The 25,644-nt window shown below is 27.2% G+C and overlaps 1 protein-coding gene across 4 annotated transcripts in view; it reads right to left on the reverse strand.

Moving 5' to 3' along the window:
- LOC145198279 (arf-GAP with Rho-GAP domain, ANK repeat and PH domain-containing protein 1-like) overlaps positions 1 to 25,644 on the reverse strand; it is a 36,343-nt gene extending 10,699 nt beyond the window's left edge. Inside the window, exons 1-25 of one of the 4 annotated variants that reach the window (XM_090078850.1) lie at positions 25,386 to 25,644; positions 22,129 to 23,062; positions 21,416 to 21,459; positions 20,954 to 21,008; positions 16,018 to 16,041; positions 15,842 to 15,879; positions 15,657 to 15,726; positions 13,553 to 13,618; positions 10,180 to 10,252; positions 9,965 to 10,020; positions 9,068 to 9,115; positions 8,780 to 8,829; positions 7,254 to 7,302; positions 6,777 to 6,889; positions 5,173 to 5,257; positions 3,545 to 3,605; positions 2,828 to 2,881; positions 2,507 to 2,592; positions 2,338 to 2,426; positions 1,833 to 1,926; positions 1,635 to 1,703; positions 1,365 to 1,404; positions 886 to 926; positions 669 to 699; positions 351 to 409 (exon numbers count right to left, since the gene is read on the reverse strand). In XM_090078850.1, coding sequence (XP_089934976.1) covers positions 351 to 409; positions 669 to 699; positions 886 to 926; positions 1,365 to 1,404; positions 1,635 to 1,703; positions 1,833 to 1,926; positions 2,338 to 2,426; positions 2,507 to 2,592; positions 2,828 to 2,881; positions 3,545 to 3,605; positions 5,173 to 5,257; positions 6,777 to 6,889; positions 7,254 to 7,302; positions 8,780 to 8,829; positions 9,068 to 9,115; positions 9,965 to 10,020; positions 10,180 to 10,252; positions 13,553 to 13,618; positions 15,657 to 15,726; positions 15,842 to 15,879; positions 16,018 to 16,041; positions 20,954 to 21,008; positions 21,416 to 21,459; positions 22,129 to 22,977 — 2,244 coding nt within the window. In that variant the 5' untranslated portion in view covers positions 22,978 to 23,062; positions 25,386 to 25,644. Of the gene's footprint in view, positions 1 to 350; positions 410 to 668; positions 700 to 885; positions 927 to 1,364; positions 1,405 to 1,634; positions 1,704 to 1,832; positions 1,927 to 2,337; positions 2,427 to 2,506; positions 2,593 to 2,827; positions 2,882 to 3,544; positions 3,606 to 5,172; positions 5,258 to 6,776; positions 6,890 to 7,253; positions 7,303 to 8,779; positions 8,830 to 9,067; positions 9,116 to 9,964; positions 10,021 to 10,179; positions 10,253 to 13,552; positions 13,619 to 15,656; positions 15,727 to 15,841; positions 15,880 to 16,017; positions 16,042 to 20,953; positions 21,009 to 21,415; positions 21,460 to 22,128; positions 23,063 to 23,417; positions 23,493 to 24,964; positions 25,071 to 25,285 lie in introns of those variants that run through there. The other 3 variants (XM_090078851.1, XM_090078852.1, XM_090078853.1) reach the window with 3 other exon arrangements.

Consider the following 25,644-nt stretch of genomic DNA (forward strand, 5'->3'; position numbering starts at 1 on the left):
ATGTTAACTTTCTTTCTAATACCACAGATCTTATAAAAAACATTTTTGGCCAGGGTTTTTCTATTTTGAACTGACCTCAAACTTAAATTTTGAAAATAAAATATTCAGAATAGCTACTAGTAGTAGTGCCTAACTATTTTTAGTTATTCTGAAACTAAAGAGAGTATGATTAAGAACATCAAGACATAAATAGTTCTCTTCACCCTAAATTTAGAATATCATATAAAATAGTTTTGTAAATGAGTAATACTATGCTAATTTTAAAACAGCAAACATCTGTTGCAAAATACTGCACAACTGATATGGAATTTTAAATAATGGTTTCCAAAGAATTTGTTTAAAACAATTACCTCTCTTTGTAACTCCTCTGCATATGCTGATTCAAGCATCATTTTGTGCTTTTCTAAAGCTTATAACAAAACAAGAAACGTTCTTTTCAAAAATTAAATTTCGAAATATAAAAGAGTTGATAAACAAGATAAATTATAAAAAGAAAGTTTATGACTCTCTTTTTGAAATAACACAAAAACTCATCAGTAAAGATTATGATGCAACAAAGCAATATGTTGTATAAAAGCAATGTGCTGAGATATGCTACTAAAATACCTATACTACATAAGATACATATATTACATAAGATATATATACTACTAGATGCATATACTTACAAAGATCCCCTTGATATTGTGAAAGAATTTCCTAAAAACAAAAGTGAAAAATAGTTATGATGTTAAAGACAAAAATGAAATTTAAACTGAAAATTTTAATCTTCAAAACTAAAAAATACTATTTTCAAGCACAAACTTCAAGACCAGATACAACAATTGGCAGTTTTTACAATAAACTGGAATAATGAAAAATAGTTTGCTCCTAAAAAAGACTCACAGCCTGTAAGTCCATCCCAACATCTTTTGCTAATTCATATGCTAAACCAAAAACAAGTTTTGTGTTATTTACTAAATCACCACCACAAAAAACACACCATCATGATTCCTTTATCAGGCTTTATACTAGAGCATAAAACCTCTCAGCTCCATACAAATTTTACTAATAACTATTATATTTATATTCATTGACTATTTAAAAAACTTAAAATATCTCTTATGCATTGAGTATAAATATTTTGTACGAGTATTTCTTTCCCATTTTCTACACTAAAAAAAAACCAAGATGGAGCACTCTTAATTAGAGGTGGTAAAATATGACATAAATATACTACCATTAAAATTTGAAAATTTAGCAATATTTTATGGTATATCCATGTTCATAAGTTACTAATTCTTAATTGACCTAATTTGTCTTAATGTGTCCTAATCTTAAAAGATTTATTTGGGGCTAAATAAAAGACAAAACTTTCCACTTACGTGTCCTCTGATCATTAGAATTTTCTGGTACAAAATACACCTAATTATAAAACCAGACATAAGGTATTGTGTGGGTTGCTTGAGCAAATCTGAGTATAAACTTTATATGAACTTATAAAATGTTAGTGAATAAAATCTCTCTCTTCTCTATCAATAAAAATAAAGTTAAATATTTGGTTAATTGCAGCTATAAAAACTAACAAAACTTTAATTAAACCACTGCATTCACTTTAAATACTAAATTGTAGTGATAGTAATAAAAAAACTCACATCTGCACCGGAAACAATTAGCCTCAGTGTTTCAAGGACATTTTCTGTCTGAACAACTTTTCTCAAAGCCTAAAAAAAAAATATATATATAGATAAAAGCTTTATCAAAAACCTAACTCATTTTTTCTTTTTGCTTAATATCAATTTTAGGCTGTTCTTTGCTAACAAAAAATATTTTAAGGCTTGTAATAATTATACCATTCCTAGCTCATCTGGTTGTCCATACATTTCAGACCAACAGAAATATCTTTTATCTTGATATTTTTCTTTAATAAATGTAAAACGAGTTTCACTAAAGAAAAAAAAGCAAACAAGAAATTATTTAAAGCCTAATATTAATAACAAAAACTATTGAGTTTTGTTAACACAAAAGAAAAATAATGACATTCAAATTTTTAAAATGACTGAAATACAAAATTACTGAAAAACTAAACATCAATTGTGTAAAATATCCAATCATTTATTTATTTGAATTAATTGTTGGTTTTTCCTTGACTTGGCTGTTTTAATTATACATTATATTTACAAAGCGCCTGCAGACAAAGTATTGCTGGCAGTCACTTTGTCTGCAGTTCTGTTGATAGCCAATTTTCTGGCTCCTATTAAGTAGTTTTCTATTTTTTAAACAACTGGATAAAAATCCTATTGTTTAATATAAAAAATCACAACTAAACCTACGGTAAAAAATCACAACTAAACCTACGGTAAAGCATTCTGAGTTATCATATCATCTAATGGAAGTTTGAAAGCCCATAAAGAATTTGCATTTTGGTTGCCAACAACTTGAAAAAGCTGCAATAGCAAAAAACAATTATTTAAAATAAAATTTTTAACTCCAGTTGCTTATTTTTTTTTTAATTCACTATCAGTACCTTTATTAATGATGGTGTCCACACTTTTTTGTCCATTGTAGCTGATCGAGCCTTGCTTATTTTGGCACCTAACTTTCTGTGGCAACCTAACAATAATCAAAGGCTTTTGATGGAAGTTAAGAAATTCGATTTAAAAGAACATATTTGTGTTAAATAAAAAATAAACTTACAACTCCAAAAATAAAAATTTATAAGACAACCTCAATTTTGTCTCATAAACTGACACACTAGTTCTTTATAAAGTTAAGTAAAACAGACCTTTGATTAATAATGAATTAAAAAATAATGCTTATCTTTAGCACAAATAATTTTAAATCTTACCAATACATTGAATGCACACCATAACTAGTAAATTCACTGATGCCCAAATTGGATCTAAATTAAAAGATCATCATCAAAGATTGCAAGCTATATTGAGATTTATCTATGTAGACATGCTATGTATGTTTTAAATTGAAATGAATTATTGTAAAGATGCTTTATCCCTGTTATTTTGCATATTGCTATCTTCTTTTCTAGAAAATATATCATTGGTTGCTAAATACTGAAAATAAAATCATTAGGCATGGTGAACTTCATAAGTAACTAGTTAATACCAAAATATATTAATAATAAGCATATTTAAAAACACTTTTTTTAATAAAAAATGTCTCTAACACATTTTAAACTCCACCTATGCATTTTTATTATGTTAATACCACTCTATAAATAAAACCATATTCCAAACATATTGTTATTGACAAGTTTTGAATGAATGCTAAACCCCACTATTACTTCAATACATAGTTTATGCTGAGCAAAAACGAAATTTAACACTGTTCATAATTGTTATGTTTTGGCTTACCTAAATTCATTAAAAATATGAGCTGATTATATTTTTATGATAAAATAAATAACAACTAACAAAATCTTTATTCAATAATTTATTTGGTGCATTATTTGGTGCGATATACTGATTTGATACTTCATTTAATATATTTGTTCTGATGTTTGGTGCAATATTTAAAAATCAAGAAAAAAATTAACAAAATTTTATACTTTTGTCACCACAATCAGCACACCAATTATTTGAATTGTTTTCTTGAAGCATTTGTAAATACTAAAGTAAAAGAACATATAATTTTGTGTGAAAAATAAAAATAAAATGCAAATACAATATATCATCTGTGGCTTATAAATAAATTTCATTTAAATGACAGTAGGAAATAATGGTCCTAAACAACAAAAGTTTAGGAAACTTACATTCAAAAAGACGACAGAAATATATATATATTTTTTTGTTACTTTTTTGCTCATTGCAATTTTTGAAAATATTATGGCAGTTTTTTTTTTTCTATATTGACTTTTTTTTTATTGTAGCATTATACAATTTTTTTTAAACACTTAATAGATAATACATAGGTCATAAAAGTGCAACCATTCCTGCTGCAAAAGATTACCCAAGTATGTATTTCAGCTATAATCATAGAAAGACATTTTTTTCTTCTTCTTTTGCTAAAATATTTCCAATTATCAGGATGAAATTAAGTAAAATGGAAGATTACCTCAAATACAATTAATATTTTTTTTTTTAAATAAAGTTCTTACAATATATAAAACTTGTTTACTTCTTGTTTTTAACAACAACTTTTTGAAAAGTATTTTTGAAAAGTATTTTTTAAAAACGTAAAATTTAAAAAAAATGGCATCTAAATAGCTTTGTAGAGTTATTTACAAGCCTACACCATCCTCTCCTTTTGCATTGTTTATTGTCTGTTGATAATGATAAATAAATACAGTGCTCTTTCATCTTTCTTATAATCTAATACTTATATATGATTTTTTTGAAGCATGTAGAGAGTTGATGTCAGTTCTTATCAGTGTAGCTTTCGCTTTTTGAGCAGTTATTGATACATCATTTATCTGATCTATATTCATCAAATTCCTAAACAAGGCAGTTTGAGTGTTCAGTTTTATCTTCTATTTCTTCCAATACATACTAACTGGTATAAAATTCTTGTAAAATTGGTTTCTAATTTTCAGCATTTGTAAAAATTAGAAATTTCACTCTAGCGTTTAATTCCATGAGTACTAATTAAGGCAATTCTATAGTTGGAATCTTAGCTTCTCTTGGACACTTGGATTCAATGTGAGATCTCAAAATATAGTTTTTATATTCTGATTAGTTAAATTTTTATAAAAATAAAAATATATAAAGTTATTTGAAAGTAAAAATAAAAAATTTGCAACAGTAGGATGTTAACTAAACTTTAAATTCAAATATCATGTATAATTTGTTTTATCTTAATGATGTAGACTTGTGGCGTGCATTTGAAAAGTATTTTTATCAATTTTGGTCATCATTTTTGCATTGCTATAGATAAGTTTATTGCTTATTTATGAGAGCATACCCTATATTTGTTATTTCTATCTAACTTTTCATACATAAGGCTTACGTAGGAATGATATAACTTTTGTGACTGGTTATATCTACAACCATAAACAAAAATAAAAAGATACAACAATTAACTTATACTACATAATTTACACTAAATAGAATTAAAAGTGTTTATATTAACTATCAAAAATAATTTAAACCGTTAGAATGTTTTAAAAACATTTTAAAACATGTAGTAATATAAAAACCAAACATTTTTTATCTTAAAAATATTTGTGAAAAAAGATACCTCCCCATCACCAAGTCCAACTTGGATAGATGTTTCAATTGCTGATTTCCAACTAAGAAATGATACTTCATCACTGGTTTCAAATCTGAATAAAAAAAAGATTTTTTTTTAAAAAATTGGTTAAAAAAAAGTTCTAATAAAAAAAAACTTTCCTTATAAAAAAAATACAGGAAATAAATATATAGAGTTGATCATCACAAACTGCAGGGAGGGTTGGAATTAATGAGTTATCATACACTAAATAGACTAAATAGAGAGAAACAAGATTTAGTTACTTAGAAATTTTAACTAAAATTTATGCTGTGTAGTAATTTGGCTACTCTATTTACAAGTCTGGCCATTATGTAGATGATGTCGTAAACTGGAGATAAAATAAGAAATGGTATATTGTGACTTCTAGTTTTTAGTTAAGAGATATAATCTAAAAAAGAAAACCTACTGGCTGAAAATACATTTATATTATTGTTAAAATTGGGTTGCAAATGTTATGGATACTAAAACTCTTCTAAAAATCATCACAAAAAGTTTGAAAAAAGATTTCCACTTCCTCAAAAACCAAGATGAAAGAAAAAAGAGGTTGGCCAAGAAAAAATATACCGAGCAAGAAAAACAGTTATTTTTGAAAAGCATTGGCTTGCTGGGTATTTTTCAAGGACAGATTATAGCAAAGAAAGATCTCACAATTTCAATTCTTTTTTACTGGTGTGAAGCCAAATTTAATTCTAACCACCTATTGCCTTGTTAAGAACAACTTTGAGATCAAAAATCAGAAATGTTCAATCTGATTAATTGCGAAGATTGAGCCTAAATAATGTTAGCTCATTTGACAATTTGAAGCAGACAAACCAATCACAGCTTTACTAGAATTCATATACTTTTTAATATAGAGAATCAAGTAAAATTGATACAAATTTCATTTTTTTAAACAATCTTCTTGTTTCTGACACAAAGAGCAGGTGATAACTGTACTCTGTAATGGTAATAGGTTAAATAAGGCAGTTTTCAAGCTAAAAATCTAAAAAACCTTCAGCTTTAGGGTTTACTTTTAAAAATCAAAGATCCCCTATTAGGTCATTCAATTTCATTTCTATAAGGTGTTGTTTTCAACAAGTAAATCCAGGTCATGCAGGGCTGATGACAGATAATCCAAGTCTTGTTAGGGTTGTTGATTCATAACAAGTCATGTGATTCATAACTTTCTAAGGTTCATACACTTATTGAACTCAACTACAAAAAATTCAGGGGCTTTTAGGTAGTTCTACTATTTGTCATTATTGCAACATCTGGTCACAAATACTGATCATGTAATCTGTAATGTAAGTTGCTTTAAACACTTTATAAGCCTTACTTCATTAGGTGATTGATTATATCATGGAAACTATAACCAATAAATATTTTTAAATGTTATTTTTGTTTCAATTACATCTACATCTATTTACAGTTGAAGATTTATCTTTTAATCAAATTAACTTCATTTCTTAAAGTAGATTGGTTGTCTATTACAAAAATTCTTTGCACAATTTACAAGGTTCTGATTAGATTTATTGTAAACAATATGGTAAAGTAAATTAGAAAAATAAACTTTTTTTTTCAAATCTCCTTACGTGTAAACTTTCTGTGTGTGTGAATGTAGATGGAGTCGATACTTTGAAGGCTCATCTTTCAATGAAATTAACTTCATTTCCAAAAAGTTAATTGGTAGCCCATCACTAAAATCCTTAATACAAGTAATCAATACAAGTAATCAATACAAGTAATCAATACAAGTAATCATTACAAGTAATCAATACAAGTAATCAATACAAGTAATCAATACAAGTAATCAATACAAGTAATCAATACAAGTAATCAATACTGGATATCTGTTACAAATAAAAAATAAAAATAACCAATAAAAACAAACTTTTTAATAATTGCATTCCTTTATTTAAAAATTTCTATTGAGTTAGTGCAAACCATTAAACAAAGAAGCAATGTCATGAAAAATACCAATGCATTTTATCAAATATTGCTAAATACATAAATAAAATATCTCTTTGAGAAAGTTTATGTAGATTCAAGTAATACAAATACATTAATACCTCAAAACTATCATAATAACATAACAGATCTCCTTTAATAGCTACATATCTATAATAAAAGAATAAATTGAAAAATGTGTCTGTCCAAACTTTCCAATAATGATTATGACCCATGAGATTTTTGAAATATTTTGAGAACCACTTAATTTTGATAATTTACTATTTTAAAGCAAATTTATCTCCAAATATAGAAAAACTTTTAGAAAACATCATCTTCGAGCTGATAATAATAATTTCACAATTTATTGCTGACACTTTGCATGAGCTCTTGGATGGCAGTTTTTGTAAAATTTTTTGATGCCACACCCCAAATTTGGTAAAATTGAATGATATCTGCCACAATTTTGTCCTTCTTAAGCAACTGACATTTTGTGCTTTCCCAGAGTTTTTCAATTGGACGAAGTTGTGGCACATCTACTGGAATCATATTTTTTTTCAAGCCATTTTGTTGACACCATTTATTTAGACATCTTGAGTAATGGCAAGATGCACAATCAGGCCAGAAGAAGGGAAGATCAACATGTTTTTGAATCATAGACATCAGTTTTTTAAACATTCTTTAACATAAACATTTAAGCTCACGTTTTTGTTTGAGTTTTGAAACCACACAGATGGCCAAACCATAACCTTCTTGTCAAACTTTTTGGTTTTAATTGCTTTAAGAAAAACATTAGGCTTTGTTCTTTTCTGGCCTGGGAGCATTGAACAGTTGTGTTTGCAGTAGGTTTCATCATCTATTATAATGCACTTTTGATTTCTATGAAGCTTTTCTTTTAGCAGTTTTTGACCACATTTTCGGCTTTGCTGTTTGGATCTTTTCTGCTTGCTGTATGTCTTGAAGCCATATCTCTTTTTGACTTCTCAGATTTTGTCTACTTGGAACACTAGTTGTTGTTTTTTTTTCAATATCCTTAACAGAATAATTTTGATTTGGATTGATCCCCCTGATCACTTTTTGATCAAGTTTTAAACTTGACCAAAGTCTTTCTCAGTTTCTTGACTCTCTTTCAAATCCGCAACCTTCACTCCACATTTTGATGATACAACTGACAGCTTTTTTTTTGCTTGCAAATTAATTGAAACATTACAGTTTTTAAGCCACTTTTCCAAATTAAATTTTATTACTTCTAAATGTGAATAAATTTTCTTTGTTTACAACCAAATTTTAAAACTACCTTTTTAAGTTTGAAAGGGAGATAAACTTGCTTTAAAACAATAAAAAGTTTTTAAAATCAATTAAGTGGTTCTTAAAATATTTCAAAAATCCCATGGGTCATTATCATTCTGAATAGCCTTTACTTAATATAACTAAAATATCCCATTCAACATAACCTATTATAATGAATATGACAATTTTTACATTTAAGTGGTTATATTGCCCTTAAAATGTTGCTTTACTTTAATACTCAAGAGAATATCTAGTTTCCATTTTTATTATCTTTTGGAGTAACTTAAAATATATTTCAATAAATCAAATAAAAATTCATTAAAATAGTTTTTAGAAATCACAAGATATATTTTGTTACCTCTTCTTAAAATCTTTAATCATATCATGGCCCTGCTTAAGCAACCAACCCTAAAATCAAAATTTTTATTCTCTAAGTAAAAGCATTATATAACATAAATTTATAATTTTATAATAAATAATAGAAGTTAATTGCCTAATGTTTATTAGCAAATGTAAACAAAATGTAAGCATTAGTAAATTTTAACAAAACACAATTTGTTCATCAGTCATTACAATTTCATAATAAAATATTGCACAACACAGCTGTGATAAAACAATTATAACAAATTCATTTTATCTTTCACACCTCTTTATCAGGATTAGCCATTTCCCCACCAACAATTGATAAATCAGTCTATGATAAATCATAAATAAAAAATAATAAAGTTGTATTTTAAAAACATTTAAATCACACAATACTCCATTTACTGTTTAAAAAATCAACACAGCAACTAAAAAACAGATTTTTAAACATATTTACGTTTTTTTTTATAAAAATTCACTACATAAAGTTTCACTACATAAAGCAATATACTTTAAGTATATTGTTACAATTGATCTTTGTCAAAAGAAATAAACATAAAAGCAAATAACAATTGTAGTGAATTACAGTGACTGGTAAAACAATAAGACCATAGTTGATAAATTTTTCATACAAACATTTTTATATTCTTGCACCTATAATAGTGTGACAAATAGCTCAATGAAAATTGCAGCAGAAAAAAATTTAATGTTAACCAAAAAAAAAAAAAAACTTTGAGGAGATACAGCCACAAAATAGTAAGACTGCTTCCAGACTTTAAATGACTCTATTCAATATTAATACTGGACTTCTATTGTATGTAAATTGCATACATAAAAATATAAAAAATTTTAGGAAAACTAAATGAACATTTTTTCATGCAAAAGTATGAAAAAACTGTCTTAAAAATCTAAACATACCATTTTCAATTCAAATGTAGACCAAATTAAAAAATAAAAATAAACACTTAAAACCCCGCACTAGGCAAGTTTTTCTTTTTTTAAAAAAAAAGGGTTTTTTCCAACCCAAATTGTTAAAGGTTCTAGCAAATAATAAAATGCTACAAACAACTATTTCAATGAGCTTAAAAGATTTCCTTCATTTTACAAATGAAATTAAACATCAGTAACAATTTTTTCTATCCCTTATTTGTTAGCAACTTATTGTTTGTTAGCAACTTACTGGATTTTGATTTTGGATAGCTTCCTTTAAAACACTCATCCATAAACAAAGCTCATCTAGATAAACAAAAAATTTACATTCTAAACAAAAAAAACAATTTAAAAGACTAGAAAAACGTTAACTTTAAATTAGATTACCTAAAATTAATCATATTTAAGAAATTTATTATTATATATCTACATAAGTATTTTTTTAAAATAAGTTTATAAACATGCCAAAATTGCCATTTGGCTCAATAAAGGTAAAACGTCTGTTTGGAGTATGAAGATGGAAAGTTGGCTTCTTGGCCTAAAAGAGAAAGGTTCAGTTGATTTTATGTTTTGCCTTATTAACTTCACAAATCCAATAGTTTTTTTTTTAAAAAAAAAAACACTTCCAAATTTAAATTCACATTTTATGTCAAAAACATTACAATAAAAATTATTTAAAAGCTTAATTTTTATTAACATTGAAGGAACTGTGATTCATTTTAACATTTAACAGAAGGCTACTCTAGCTGTTTGTAAATACAATTTTAACTTTAAACAGCATATTTTTGTCAAGAAGGTTCAAATTTATATACTAAAAAAAATATCACAACGCTGAAAAGCTGTTTGGCTGGAAGCATATCGATGAGTTGTTCAAAATTTTTATACAGGTTATTTTTGGGAATTACCCATTTAAAGTGGATAGGATGCTTTTTATAAATTTTTTTTTTCTAATACTTCTATGGATACAAGGCAAAGCTAAAAAAATGCTTTCTACACCAAAGGTTCCTTAGATGGAAACACAATCATGTTTTACAATAAATGCTTTTTCACAACTGTAAAAATTAGGTTTAATGTTTATGGTAATTTCAAAGAAAACACTTTAGAGGTATTAACATACACATATGGAAGTGTATGTAGAATTTCAAAATCTCTTAATTTTCTTCAAGAGAAATATTTGATTTTTAAGATTTTGATAAAAAAAAAAACACCTTCAATTCACAAGCTTCAAGGAAGCTATATTTTCTTTAACCATAAACTTTTCATAAAAAATGTTATATAAAAGTTAAAAGTACAAAAATAAACAGTAGATGCATTTTTATATGAAAAATCTGATAATATTTACACTACCATGAGTAAGAATTATGTGCAACTGATTCTAATTTAATACAATTGTTTCTGTAGGTGGGGTTTTTTCTTGCTAAAAACTTCTACGTATAAATATTTTAAATACAAATGTTTGCTGTTGTAGTTGACAATGTGCTACAAAAGCTTTTAGCTTTACTCTGAGTGTAATATGTTTTTTTGTATCTTTTCCACTGATCTTTGAGTTTTGAATGCATTACTTATTACCTACTGATTGAATAACCCAATTGAAGTGCCATGGCACTTGATGAATTATGGTACATGAAAAAAAAAGACATGTGCCTTAGGAGTCAAAGTGATAGACAAGTGAAGGTTTAAGTTTTTTTTTTTTTTTTTTTTTTAATGAAAGCTGTAATAAAAAGCTTTGTCTGTAACATGAATTCAATATCACATCAACAGCATAGCTGTTTGCTTGAATGTGATTGAATTCCACACAAGAGATTGGAAAATTTTAGACTACATGAAATTTTGAATCTCACATTGTCTGTATTGATCAAATCCAGCAATGTCTTGTAGGATTCTGGAATTTCTTCTGCAATTCTAGAATTACAGTTATCAGTTTTTCTGTTTAAAGCTGGATGCTTCATTAATTCCCTGGGATGTGTTGATAACACTAAGACTTGTTATCAATAGTGATTCTCTACCATCAATTTAGAGTGAGGTGGTTTGGTGAGTATTCAAGTAGCACATGAGTAATGTCAGAGTTTTCAGTAGTTGTGACTTGTTCCTTGGAAATGTTGACTTTTGAGAAGAATTCAGAGATTTTCTTTCCTTCAGCAGCAAACCACTGACCAAATTATGGTTCAACCATTTTTGCCTGTTGAACTTTCTAAAGTAGATTTAAGTGGGCTCATTTTGGATTCAGAAAGTCCTGCATTAAGCTGAAAATTGGCTATGGGTTTTCTTTTAATGGTCCTAAGCAAAACAAATTACTTTTATTAAAATAATTATTTTTAAATTAGTTTTTATGATAATTTAACACTAAAACTTAATTATTAAGACCTAATTACTTTTCAATGAAAAATGGATATTTGGTTGCTTGACTGAATCTGATGGTACTATGAGATGATTCTTACTGGCATTGACTGATGGTGCAATCTGTTTAGCTGCAACTAAACCATTTGAAACCAATGCTTTCATGTTTTGAGGTCTTGTCCCATTTTGATAGGGGCAATTCAGACTTTGACCAATTCTTGTAACACACTTTGTACTTTTTTTTAGTTTGTTTAGGGAAGGGGCTCTTGAACCCCATTATTCAAATCAAAAACCCTTTTCATAATTTTGCGCTCTCTTTCAATTATAAATTTTAAAAGTCCCATTCACATTTTTCCAAATATAAAAAACACAATTTTACAACAATTTTGATAGTTTTTACCTGTGTTAGGCATTTTTGAATGTTCAATATGAAGTATAAAATAAAATATAATTGCTTAGAACAGATTTGTAAACAGATTTGAAAACAAACTGGATAACCAAATTTAAAATTAAAGAATCAATAAAAACGGTGAAGGGGGAAGGGATTGTTTAAACTTTAAATGTTGTAACCATTTGAAAATGCATTTTTGACTTATTACAAACTTTAATTAGTTAAAAATAATAAACTCAAAGTGGATAATAATTTTAGATGGTTTTTGCTTAGTTTACTTGTGAAAATTGGTGCTAAATAAACCCAAAACTATGATTAAACTCATTTATTGGTGTTTTTCATCAAAATCTTAAAAATGGAATATCTTTTTTAGACAAAATTAACAGATTTTGAAATTTTGCATAGTTACTCTACCATGTGTGTATATTACTACCACCAAAGGATTTTCTCAGAAATCACTATAAGCATTATTATTGAAATTTATGTGTAAGAACTTGGGCAACAATAGAAATTTTGATGACTCAGACAAAAGTAAACATCTCAGGGAATACTAACAACAAACTAAATAAACTTTACAATAAATTACAAAACAAAAAAACAAAAAAACAAAAATTATTATCATAAAAGAGAAGAGTTATCAAAAAAAAAGAAATACTGGTAAAGAACAGGCGAAAGCCAAACCAAAATTTAAGGAGAACTATTAGCTATTAAATTACCAAGCAAAATGTCTTTGTATGCCATTGTTATACAGAAGAGAACAACAGATGTTTTCAATCTCATTAGTACACTCAACATATGCATAAAATGACTGATAAATATATCAGCATAATTTAAAATAATAAATACTGATATATCTACTACATTGAAATATTTCAGAGTTACAACATTTGATGCATTGAATTGAAAAACTGGATATATATAATATATTTTAAATTAAAAATGGAAAATTATTTAACAAATAGTAAACACACAAAACCTAAATATTGGTAAATACTTTTTCTTAAATAAGTTTTTAATTTATTAAAGCATGTAACAAATAATGATTTGTAGAGAATCAAAACTTTTGTCAAATAAAAAGATTGAAAAAAAAATTGATATAAAAAAGGCCACCTTATCAAACTCCACATCTATCATTCTTGAGAGAGGAATAACCTGTTTTGGACAACTGTTCTTTTCCTGCAGAAAAAAAAAAAAAAGAAATGAAAACAGAAGTTTTAAAAAATATTTTGTAATAAAAAGAATTTTGTCACTGCATGGTTGATATCACACTAAAATATGGAAAACTGGTGAGATGTTAGGCTTGCTTAAGTTTTTTTCAGGTTGAATTAATTTTATTACCATAAATATATTATTTGCTATAACATATGTACAGCAGAAACACACCTTTGAAATAAAACTTTTTTTACATCTTTGAAATAAAACTTTTTAGTTTTACATTAAGTGAAAATTTTTGTTGGTTTGCATAAACGCTCAACTTTCTTTAAAATGTTTCATCAAATACAAAACTTAAGTCCTAAGATATTTACAATTAATTGTACATAACAACTTTGCTTATTACACTTCCCCTTAGTCATCAAGATCAATTTTATTTACAGAAGGATTATGGCTATCTTTTATTCTGATGCTATACCAATAAACTGTGTCAAGTATGTTGCACGGAACTTTTTTTGCAGCTTGTTTGATAGTTTGATGATAACTTTTTGAAATACCATTTCCTGAAGCTTTGTGAACAGACGAAGTGTAACTTAAACCTCTATTTACGTGCAAGCTGGGAGATTAGTGTACTTTGAAACAATGTATGATTGTCAGTCAGAATTTCATTCTAATCCTTTGAATAATGAATTACATATGCACTAGTTTGATTTTATAGATTGTGCTGTATTCATGTAAACCTACGCATACCATGCAAACCCACAATCAATGAAGGTGAGATTATGTTGCTCCTTGTAGTGAGTTATATCCATCCCAAACTATTTCTACTTTCATTGTACCATTCATTTTCGTCATTTCACTGGGACTGGTTCAATTGATTGGGAAGCTGCACTCTCTCTTACCACTTATTTTATATCTTCCCTTTTTACCAATGGCTGAATTCTGTAAGCAAAATAAAATGATCTCCTCACACTTTAGTGTCCTGTGGATTGATGAACCAACCCTATTTCTTTAGAGGATAACAGAGAACTGGCTACTCCACCTTCTGCAGATTCTGAGCACTTGTGTTAACCAACCACGAACTTTAATTCCAAAGCTACAAGTTAAATATCCACCTTAAATCCATCAACAATTTTTGTTATGATCTGAAGTCATCTCCTAATCAACATGAAGGCTTTTGTTTGCAATTAGGATTTTCCAATAAGTTCATCAGTAACCCAATGAAAAAATTCAGGAAATTCTATGTATATACACAAAATTTTCACGGAATTTTCTTCTATACTTAAATTCCAAGTTTTTCCTTGAAGTCGAAAAACTGATCAACAACTAATATGCAGTAAAAATAAACAATAAATATAATTTATTTAAAATATTATAATTTATTTAGTCATTTAAAAAACAAGTAAATTTCATTTTTCTCAAAAAAATTATAAACTAACAATTTCATTATCATTTATATCTACAAGCTCATATTACTACACATATTTGAATATGTTAAAATGTTTCTCTACTTTATGATTTTACTATGATATTAGAATAAGGATCCTTTGGAAATAAAATAATATCATATACCCAGACGTTTTCTTCCTTAACTTAGGGATCAGGTAGAACCATAATACTTAACATTTTTTAGTGGCTGCCCATAAATGCGTGCTTACTTACTTAGGCAGGTGGCAAAATTAATAAGCAGACAAATAAGAAAGCTTTCCAGGCAACAGATTAATGATTGCTAAGCTAAAATAAAACCATTTGCTAATGTCAACATCTTGACATATTCATTTTAAAGATTGATCAAAGAGTTGAAATAAAAACATATGGTAAGAGATAGGATTTACAGAAAGAACTAAATTACAGTTTGGCTTTTATATTTATGACTGCTATTTATTTTGCACGCATTAAGTTACGCAGAAAAAAATGTAAACATTGCAACAAATCATGATCATGTATCATGAACATTTATTCATCATTTTAAAAGTTATGGTTTTAAGTAAACTAGCATGATAACCAAATAAAAATAAGTTAGATATTCTTTTAAGAATGAATGTAAAACAATCTAATATACCTTAAAATATTTTAAATCTATGCCATCAAATTCTACCCAACGTCGTTTTACTGATTTATCTCCTCTTTGGCTGAAAAAAGTAAAACAAACTTCCAAAAGTATTAATGAAAAAATTATTCATATAATTTAATATTTTTAGTTTCACTATATACCAAAAAAAAAAAATTTTTAATTAACTGCTATACCCTCCTTTCTTGTTTAACCAGCCACTTTTTCCACTTATCTTAAAAAAATAAATAAATAGATAATTGCACAGAATGATTTAAAGAGCATCATTTACTGCTTACTTTTAAAATTTTACTTAGATAGCTATGATAAATAAGCAATAGCTAACATGATAAAAACAAAAAAATAAACTTACAAAGCGACTTTTCCTGTTCTCCATCTGAAACAAAAATATTATTTATCTATAACATGCAAGTAACTCAAACCACATTCTGATTTTTTGCTGGAGCAACTGTCTTGTATTGTTTTTTTTTAAAGTCTAGAGCAAATTTTGAAACTTTTGTATTTAATATAGAAGACCTAACAGCTGATGAGGCAAATGAATACAGCTGATGAGGCAAATGAATTCACGAAAGTTTAAACGATTGCAGAATTTTCAAATCTAATCTTCGGTTTTTCTTGGATAAAAATCTAATGGAAATAGATATCAAAATAATTATTTTTCCAATTTGGTAAATAGGTTATTTGTTAATAGAATAAAAAAAAGTAGGTTTTGACTCATTACCGTTTGCTCAGAAATTTCATTAAAAGGTAGGTGATACAAATTAAGAGGTTTTACAAAAGTTTAAACGATTTTATTTAGGATCAACTATTTGCTAATTAATTGATAAATCCACTGCGAAATTTTTTCTCGCAGCAAATTTATCAATTAATTAGCAAATAATTGAGTAGTTTTTCAATCAAAAAATTCATCACAACATCATCAGGCAGCTTTTAATTCATTAAAAATCAACTTAAAATATTGTGAATTTCAAATTAATTTCAATTGCGTGCAAATGGGTCGAAAATCAGTTTCTAGTGACATCAGATGGCAAGTTATTGGTATGGCGTGGACAAAAAATCACACAAACGTTCAAATAGGCAAAATACTTAACATTTCTAAATATTGCGTTAGAAAAACCATCAAAACCTGGGAACTTACCAAGGATGTCTCCGACATGCCGCGTACTGGGAGACCATCCAAACTTAGCAACCGTGACAAAAATAGTATATTCAGAATGAGCAGAGAAAACCCCAGACTCAGCTACAAAAAGCTAGCACAAATTTTCAATGAGTCAAAAAATAATCCAAAAGTTAGCAGAGCTCGTGAGACGAACATTGTCGGACAAAGGTATTGGAACATACATAGCTGCTAAAAAAACTATTCTTTCAATCACGGATAAACGTAAACGACGAGTGTGGTCCAAAGAAAGGCTGGACTGGTCTGTAGAACAGTGGGCAAAAGTTATTTGGAGTAATGAAGCTAACTTTCAAGTTGTAAACCGCAAGGGAAGAATCTATGTCAAAAGATTTGCAACTGAGAAATATTCAGACAGGTTTTTGCAACATCGTTGACAAGGTGGTGGAGGTTCGGTTGGCATCTGGGGATGTTTTTCTCACAAAGGTATAGGCTTCTGTGAGCTGTATGAAGGCCGAATTAATCAATACACCTACAAGAACACATTGAAAACGTGTTTAGTTCCATCAATCAGACACTTGAATGGCAGAAGCAAGCAATTCATCTTTCAACAAGACGGGGCTTCAGCTCATACAGCACACTCAATCAAAGAATATTTTTTGAAAAAAAAGTTCAATGTGATGCCCTGGTGCCCTAGATCACCAGATCTCAACCCAATCGAAAATATTTGGTCATGGATCGACAATCAACTGACATACCATGAAATTCAATCAACTCAGCATTTAAAGCAACTTTTGAATGAGCACTGGCTGAAGGTACCTCGCGTGATGTGCATGAAATTAGTTGAATCAATGCATAAATGAGTTTATCTTTGCTATAAAAACAAAGGAGGACACTTCAAATATTAATTTCTTTTTTTTTTTCATAGTTTGTTCGAATGTTGCAATTCGTTTAAACTTTTGTGCTTCTTATTTTTCCTATAAGATTTTTTGTAATAGCTTTTTTCTAACTAAATATTAAAATTTTTATAACATGTTCATATTCATTTTAAAGCTAATTGCTTTTTCTTTAATAAGTAAAAAAAATTAAGTCAATATCATTTTACAGTTTTTCTTTATTAAACAAAAACCAAACATACTTGATAAAAATTCTGCAATCGCTTAAACTTTCGTGAATAGCTGTATATCATAAGTAAATAGATTCATGGTTGTGTTTACTTGAAGTTTATTGGTAAATTACTTATTTATATTTATTCAAAGTTGCAAAAGTTCCTTTGCAACTTTGAAATTTACTCAGGAAATTTCTGATGGAAAAACTGATGGAACATTTATGGTAGGAAACCTCTTAGCTTGCTGTTTTTTTATTTTGGTAGCTCACAGATTTTAACAACATTTAACAGAAAATGCACAAACCATAATGATTCAACCATTAGACACCTTGTACAGAAAGTTTAAACACACTTATTTTTTTGTAAGTTATGGTAAGTTTGGACTGGTGCAAAAAGAAAATCTGATGCAAGGTCTTCGTTTTTTATTGTTTTTTTTCTCAGCCAATTATTAAGAAAAAAACACAACTTTGAAAGAAAAAAACATAAATTCTTTTCTGAAATGTAATATCAAACACAAGAAATCAAAAAATTGATGAGAAGAAAGTGCAATAAAGTTTAAATGCACTTATTAATTTTTTGTCATGGAAATATGCTAATATGGGATATGACCCCCAGTGTTTTTGATACATGCTTGTAATCGGCATGGCATTGATTCAATAAGATTTTCAATCATCTTGATTGCTATTTCAAGCCACAATTTTGTTAGTTCTTTTTTAAGCATTTCGTGACTAGTTATTTGCTTTTTTGTTAGTTGATAATCCATCCAGCTCCATAAATTTTCGATTGGGTTTAAGTTAGGTGATCGTGCTAGCCAAGCCATGAGTCGAATATTACTTTCAACGAAATAATTGGTAATTGAATGTGCTGTATGACACGGAGCATTGTCTTGTTGAAATAACCAGTTTTGATCAGCCTGGAATAAATTGCAACTAGGGATAAGCGAATTTTCCAAAATGTCACAATACCCATACCGATTCAATCTTCCTTCATATATTTTATGACAGCCAATGCCTGAGCCTGTTATGCATCCCCATATACCAACAGAGCCACCACCTTTTTGAATATGCCTGTTTATGTGTTGCTTCAAATATTTTTCCGTACTTTTGAGACGAACAAATCTCTTGTTTTTTCTGTTAATAATTTCAAAATTCGACTCATCGCAAAAGATAACTACTTTCCATTGTTCCACTGAATAATTAAATGAATAATTTAATTTAAATGCTCTTTGCATCATTTTTTTTGTTTAAGACAATCAGTTACTGACAACATAGGCTTTCTTACAGCATGAAACAAATTTAATTCTTTTTTGCGTAATAACTTACTTATTGTCGAACAACTAACTGCTTTCTCTACAAGCAAACTATTGATTTCTGCACTCAAAGCTGATACTCCTGCTTTTGGGTTGCGTCTGCTAAGTGTATATAGCATGTTTTCATCGCGAGCTGACAGTTTTTTTGGGCGTCCAATTCGAGGTTTATTATCAACACTACCAGTCTATAAATAATTTTTTGTTGTTGTACGAATGCTGAATTCAGAAATATTCAAGTGTTTGCTGATTTGTCGATTGCTCATTTTCATTTTATGCATGCCAATGACTTGCCATTTGATTTTTGATGAGACAGCTCTTTTACCCATGAAAACATGATCTTTTGACAAAGTTTTATCAGTTGAAAATGGCTGAAGGTTGAATCAAATCATAGATGCATTTTTTTTTGCAAAATAAAATAAGAATAAAGATGCAAATACAATATGCTAAAAATAGCAGGCTTTTGAGCGATGAAAATGCGAAAGACTGCAAGAAAAAATCAATCAAATAACAAGAGTTACGAGTTTTCCAATCAAAGTGCTTTTAAACTTTATTTCAAAAAATTGAAAGGACTTAATTGCCCTGTTAATTTTCTCATCACCCTCCACCTTCTTTATGGTATCCTTATAATTTTTTTTTATCTCTAAATTGATAAATTAAACCATTAGTATAAATAAACATAAAAAATGCGGACTACATCTCATAAATTTATTGGATTATCATTTCTTAAAAGAATTATACACATTAAAAAAAAACAAGTGCGTTTAAACTTTTTGTACAAGGTGTATATTTATGAGTTTTTTTGGTAATATTCAAACTATTTTTTACTCTCTCTAGTTTACTAAATAGGAAAACCAAAAACTAATTCGGCAGGAGAAATAGAAATTAGTAAAAATGCTGAATTTCAAAAAATACTAACATCATTATCAATTAAAACAGACCCCAATGATCTTATTTGTTTTCTTTTAAGACTCAAACATTCTCTGTAAAAATGAGCCTGGAATTTTGGATTTGTTTCACAATATTACTTGTTCAATAGAAATTAACATTATTACAGTTTCTTTTTTTCTGCTTTCAAAGTTTAAGTTAAAAAAACTAGAATATACATAGTGAAGGGACTGGTCTAGGAAGAAATAGTGAAGGGACTGGTCTAGGGCAGAGGAGGATAGTGTAGGGTCAATATTGCCTCTCCCTAATATTTATTCAATAATATTCCCAGAATAATAAATTTTCCTCTTTGAGCTTTCACTCCTTGGAATTCATGGTTTAGATCTGCCCCTATAGAACAGAAGTGCGAGTGGTTGAAACTATATTTTTTTACTGTAATTGGATTGCTCAACTAAAAATTAATCTAAACTAAAATTTTTGAAGTTCAATTATCAAAAACATAATTATTTACTTTAGCCAAAAAAGTTTCTTTTACTTCATATACCACCCAACTAACTACTCGTTGTAATTGAATTTTTTACTTACAGTAAAAAATTCAATTACAATAAGTAGTTACTGTATAAATAAAAATAAATTCTTTTGTGATCTTTATAATCTGTGCAATAAATCATTAACAGTTTTTAAATTTGTGAAATACCAAAATAAAATAGAAAGCTTCCTACCATAAACATTTCATCAAACTTTAACTACAAAGCAAAAATGATTAAAAAAGAGTAGGTCTCATTTTTTTAACTGCTACAGTATGCATGATTTTTAGACTATTTACCGAGACATATAAAAAAAATTGATTAAAAAGATAAATAGAAATATACCTTCATCTTTTCAACATCTTTATCATTTTCAGAACTCGTATCCTTCTCTTGCTTCCTGGAATAAAAAAAACAGTATTATTATAATATTTCAAAATTTTGGATCTCATAATTATTCCCTTAAATAATAAAGAAATTCTAGTATTATTTATTTAAGTTAAGATAGATTTAAAATAACACAATAAAGATCCTAAACATCAAATTACAATTTTGGTGGAATAAATAGTGTTTCTTATAAAAAAAAAAAAAAAAAAGAAAAAAAAAAGCTTTTTTTTTCAAGAAATAATAAGTTTCTGTAACAATTATTTTTGCCATTCAAACTGTCAGTCTTTTCAGAAAATCTACTTTGTCTGTATTACTTTTTACCCATTTTTGTCATCTTTAATATAATAATAGAACATTCCACTAACTATGACTTTTATTCAAAGAAATTTTGTTTAGAAAAAGAATTGCTAATAAACTCACTGAATGATTGATCCAGTACAGTTTATACTTTTTTCATCAATCTCCTAAAGGAAACAGACACATGTCAATTGCAAACTGAAATGTAATAATGGTCATAAAAGAAACCCAAAGTTAAATTTTAAGTTAAATTTCATATCAAGTTTCATTTTTGTTTGTAGTCTTAAAACACTTTTTTAATTTTATAAATTGGTACAATTCTCAAGGTATAAGCATTTAAAGATTTGAAATTTCAAATTTTTAAGAATTTTTAACAATAATTGAATAAAGTATCTATTAATTCACAAATCATATTGAATCTACATAAAACTATATACTTATAATTTTATATATTTAAATTACTTTCTTATTAAGATTATATTTTAACTAAATTTATGAAATATTAAAAAAAAAAAAATTAAGCATCATCTCATTCTAAATAAATTTTACTTATAGAAGTTTTTATTGAGATTTTAAATCTTTTTTTAAAAATTATCTTTAAGGTGGTAATGTATCTAAACTTTTTTGTTTTCAAAGTAAGCCATACAAATTGATGTTTAACTGATATTAGGGATATTGTTAACCTCTAACTAACCACCATTTTTTTGTTATGTAATATAGTTTTCTTCAAAATAGATGTTAAGGAATTAAACCATATGCAGACATTAAGTGAATAAAAACCTCTTTAACATTTGAGGTTTTTCATGAATAAGAAAGAAATTTTAAAAAATTCTTACAAAAGTATTATTTATAGCAGAATCTCCTTCTTCAGATTCTTCAGAGGAACTTGGATTTTCAGACGGAAACTCTTTTCCCAAAAACTCATTAGTGAGAGTTTTTGGAGAAATGGTAAAACTACGATTGCGCTGCTTTTCTTTACGTAGTTCATTTGAATTTTCATTTAAACTTGGAAAAGTACTACACCGGGAAACTTCTACAGTATTCCCCGAATTTTTTACATCAGCAGGTGAGATATTATTTGTTTGTAGAACATCTACTTCATTTTTTCTAGAAGGACGTTTTGGTACAAAAGGTCTTACCACTTCTTTTTTATCATTTATGTTTAAACATGGTTGATTTATTACTGCTAAATTGTTTGTCTCTGAACTTGATATGTCAGAATTAGGTTTAAAATTTGATAAAATATAATTACTGTTATAGCCTTCATTATTTTTTTGTTGCTGCTCACTAAATAAAAGATTTTCCTTTTGATTTTCATTTAAAAAGATACAATTGTCTTGAACTTCATTTTTAAATTTAAAACTTCCAGCCAAGCGAGGCGGTTTTATAGGCTTTTCAGGCTTTTCTTTGGATTCTTTAAAGGATGATGTACCAACAGGGATTTCTGGTCTTACTTTATTTTTTGGTGGTAATGGAGGTGGCGTATCATCAGTATATGAAGAACTGTTAATCAATACATCAATCTCATTTAATATTCTTTTTCGATGACCAATTTTATCAATACCAATCTTTTGCAATATTTCATCATTTAATGACTCTATTGCTTTTATACCATTCTGATAAAAATTAGGTAGATAGTCTTCAAGCTTTAGTTTTTCTAAAAATTGTTCTATTGGAATTGCCATCCTATAATAACGTTAACTAGTTCTATGCCTGTACAAAACTGTGCTCGTACAAAACTCTGCTTGTACAGTGCTCCATATAGCAATACTATAACAAGAAAATCAATATAGCTTAAAAGAAATGGAAAACTTGCTCTTACTTATAAACAGAATTATATATGTAAGGGTGTAAATACATAAAATACAAAATATATTCATTTATATATTAGGATGGTGTGAAAGAAGTAACTTTCAAAATCAGTATATAGAATAATCAGAATAAACTTTGTTGCAAATTATGGTTAAAAAATGGTATTAAAAGAACTTTGCAATTAAACAATTTTTCACACTCTACAACCAAACTGAAAATTAAAAAATATATATTTGTGGTCAAACTTTTTGACTTCAATAGATTACATTTCAGAAGAATATAAATGTTATTAGCAATATATATTTTAACATACCATCAAATCATTGAAAAGTAGATAAGTGGGAGAAACACATTTTTAAAATAAATTTCTAAATAACATTTATAAAATTAGGAAACAAAGTTAGCACTATACTATTGCAATAGTTATATTTTAAAATAAATTTTGTTAAATGAAATTTTTCATTTTTATGCATGAACATAGTGCTTCATGAAGTTCATGCCTTCATTTTTTTTTGATATTTTATAAAAAGTGTTCTAAATAATAGAAATATTATTTATAACACTTTTTATAAAATATCAAAAAAAAAGTCTTGTCTCCTTTACCCTAACTTTCAAGGTGTAATTTTTAATGACTTAAAAGTATACAAAATATTGTTAAGAACTTAATTAATACAATACTACTTTCATATTATACAAAACATGTTTTAAAAACTAATTTGAATTTTATTTATCAGAACATTATATCTATATATGCAAACGTACTAAGAGAACTATGTAAGATATATTTAGCATAGTTATTGAATTAATAATTCTGTAAAACTTATTTTAAGCTTTAGTGTTATTGATGGCTCTATAAGCCTTTAATATGTGATGATATTGAATGCCCAACAAGGTAGTTTTGCCAAATTACAAGGATGCACTAAAATATGTTTTATTTATAACAGGAAAAACAAAGAAGTGTAGTTAAAAAAGATTTTTCAACTAAAAAAAAAAAAGGGACTTTTTAAAACTTCTACCCTAAACTTTGCTACCATAAATTACATAAATGTAATTAACTGGCAAACAGATATTTTCTGATGATACAATCATAATTTAACAACAAAATTTGATGAAACTGGTAAAAATTACAATACAGTACCTAAGCTGAATTGAATTCAAACAAACAAACAAACAAAATTAAGTTTGTATCAAATATAACAATCAGTTAACAAAAATATTGTTTTTACAATTCTCAAAACAACAAACCCTCTACACTTTTTTTTTTTTTTTTTTTTATGAGAGTAAAATGTTAATTCATCTATGAAAAACAAATTCGTATTGATATTGGAAAAAAAGAAGATTTTATACAACAGATGTATTAAGTTAAATGAAATTATTTTAAATAAATTAGAAATTTTAGATAATTTTCATTACCTAAATGTATTAGGAATTAAAATTTTGTTGTTGGAACACAATTTTATTGTTTAAAGGTTTAGATATACTAAAGCCCAAAAGATTGGAATTAGCATTGATGGAAAAAGTATTATAGAATACATAATTTTGAGTTGTATGTGCCCACTCAATAACAGTATGTGAGAAGAAAAAAGAGTCACAAAAACAATTTAAATAAAATGTTACAAAGCATAAAAATGTAGCTGCATTTCTGCCAGTGGCAATAGAGTCAAAACTAACAGCATTATAAATGTTAAGAAATACTGTTAAATTTTATATTAATGCACCATTCTTTCTAGAAAGTGTTTGATTAGGAAAAGGTTTTTTAGCATAATAATGTTTAATAGATACAATCTACAGAGAAGTAGTGTAATCTATAGGTGAAATAAGGGAGTTAACACAAAACAATAACTTTTGCTTAAAGATTACCTTTTTTTCTAACCATAAACTGCCATTTTGATCTGAAAAAAAATTTTTTTTTTTTTTTTTTTTTAACAATTTGTAAATTTATTTTATATGCTTTCTGTTTTATCAAGAGAGATCAAAAACGTAATTAAGAGTTTACTAAAACAAAAAAGCTGGTGGTATTCTAAAAATTTTTTTCAGTACTGTATTAAATATATATATATATCTCTGGTGTTTAAAAAAATAATATCTGGCATGTATTTAATAAATAAACATTTATCATTACATATATACGTGAATATTTCGCTTTTTTTTATAACAAAAACATTATGTAAAGATAGTTACCAAAATAACTAATAAACTTTTCGTGAGAGAAATTTTTGCCTGCTTAAACCTGCGTAAAACTATCATCATACACATATTTATTATTATTTTCAAATCATACCTCCATTTAACAGTGACTACTTTTTAGTCACTCTCCCGTGAAAGTTTTATAATGTATAAATATTTTATGCGTCATCCACCACCCGATGCCATTTCAAGTCTTCTAAGAAATACGCCTTCAAATGGCGCAGATTTGTACGATCGACGCACCATATTAATCACTTTTATGTAAATAGAAATAGAGAATGGTAAATCACAAATTTTTTCTTTAACTGTTGTTTACCTTACCGATTCTATTCTTTGATTCTACTTTAAAAAGC

Source organism: Hydra viridissima, unplaced genomic scaffold, assembly GCF_058129835.1.
Source record: "Hydra viridissima isolate aposymbiotic clone 2 unplaced genomic scaffold, HvirCarnegie_v1 scaffold_2, whole genome shotgun sequence".
NCBI classification, from domain to species: domain Eukaryota; kingdom Metazoa; phylum Cnidaria; class Hydrozoa; order Anthoathecata; family Hydridae; genus Hydra; species Hydra viridissima.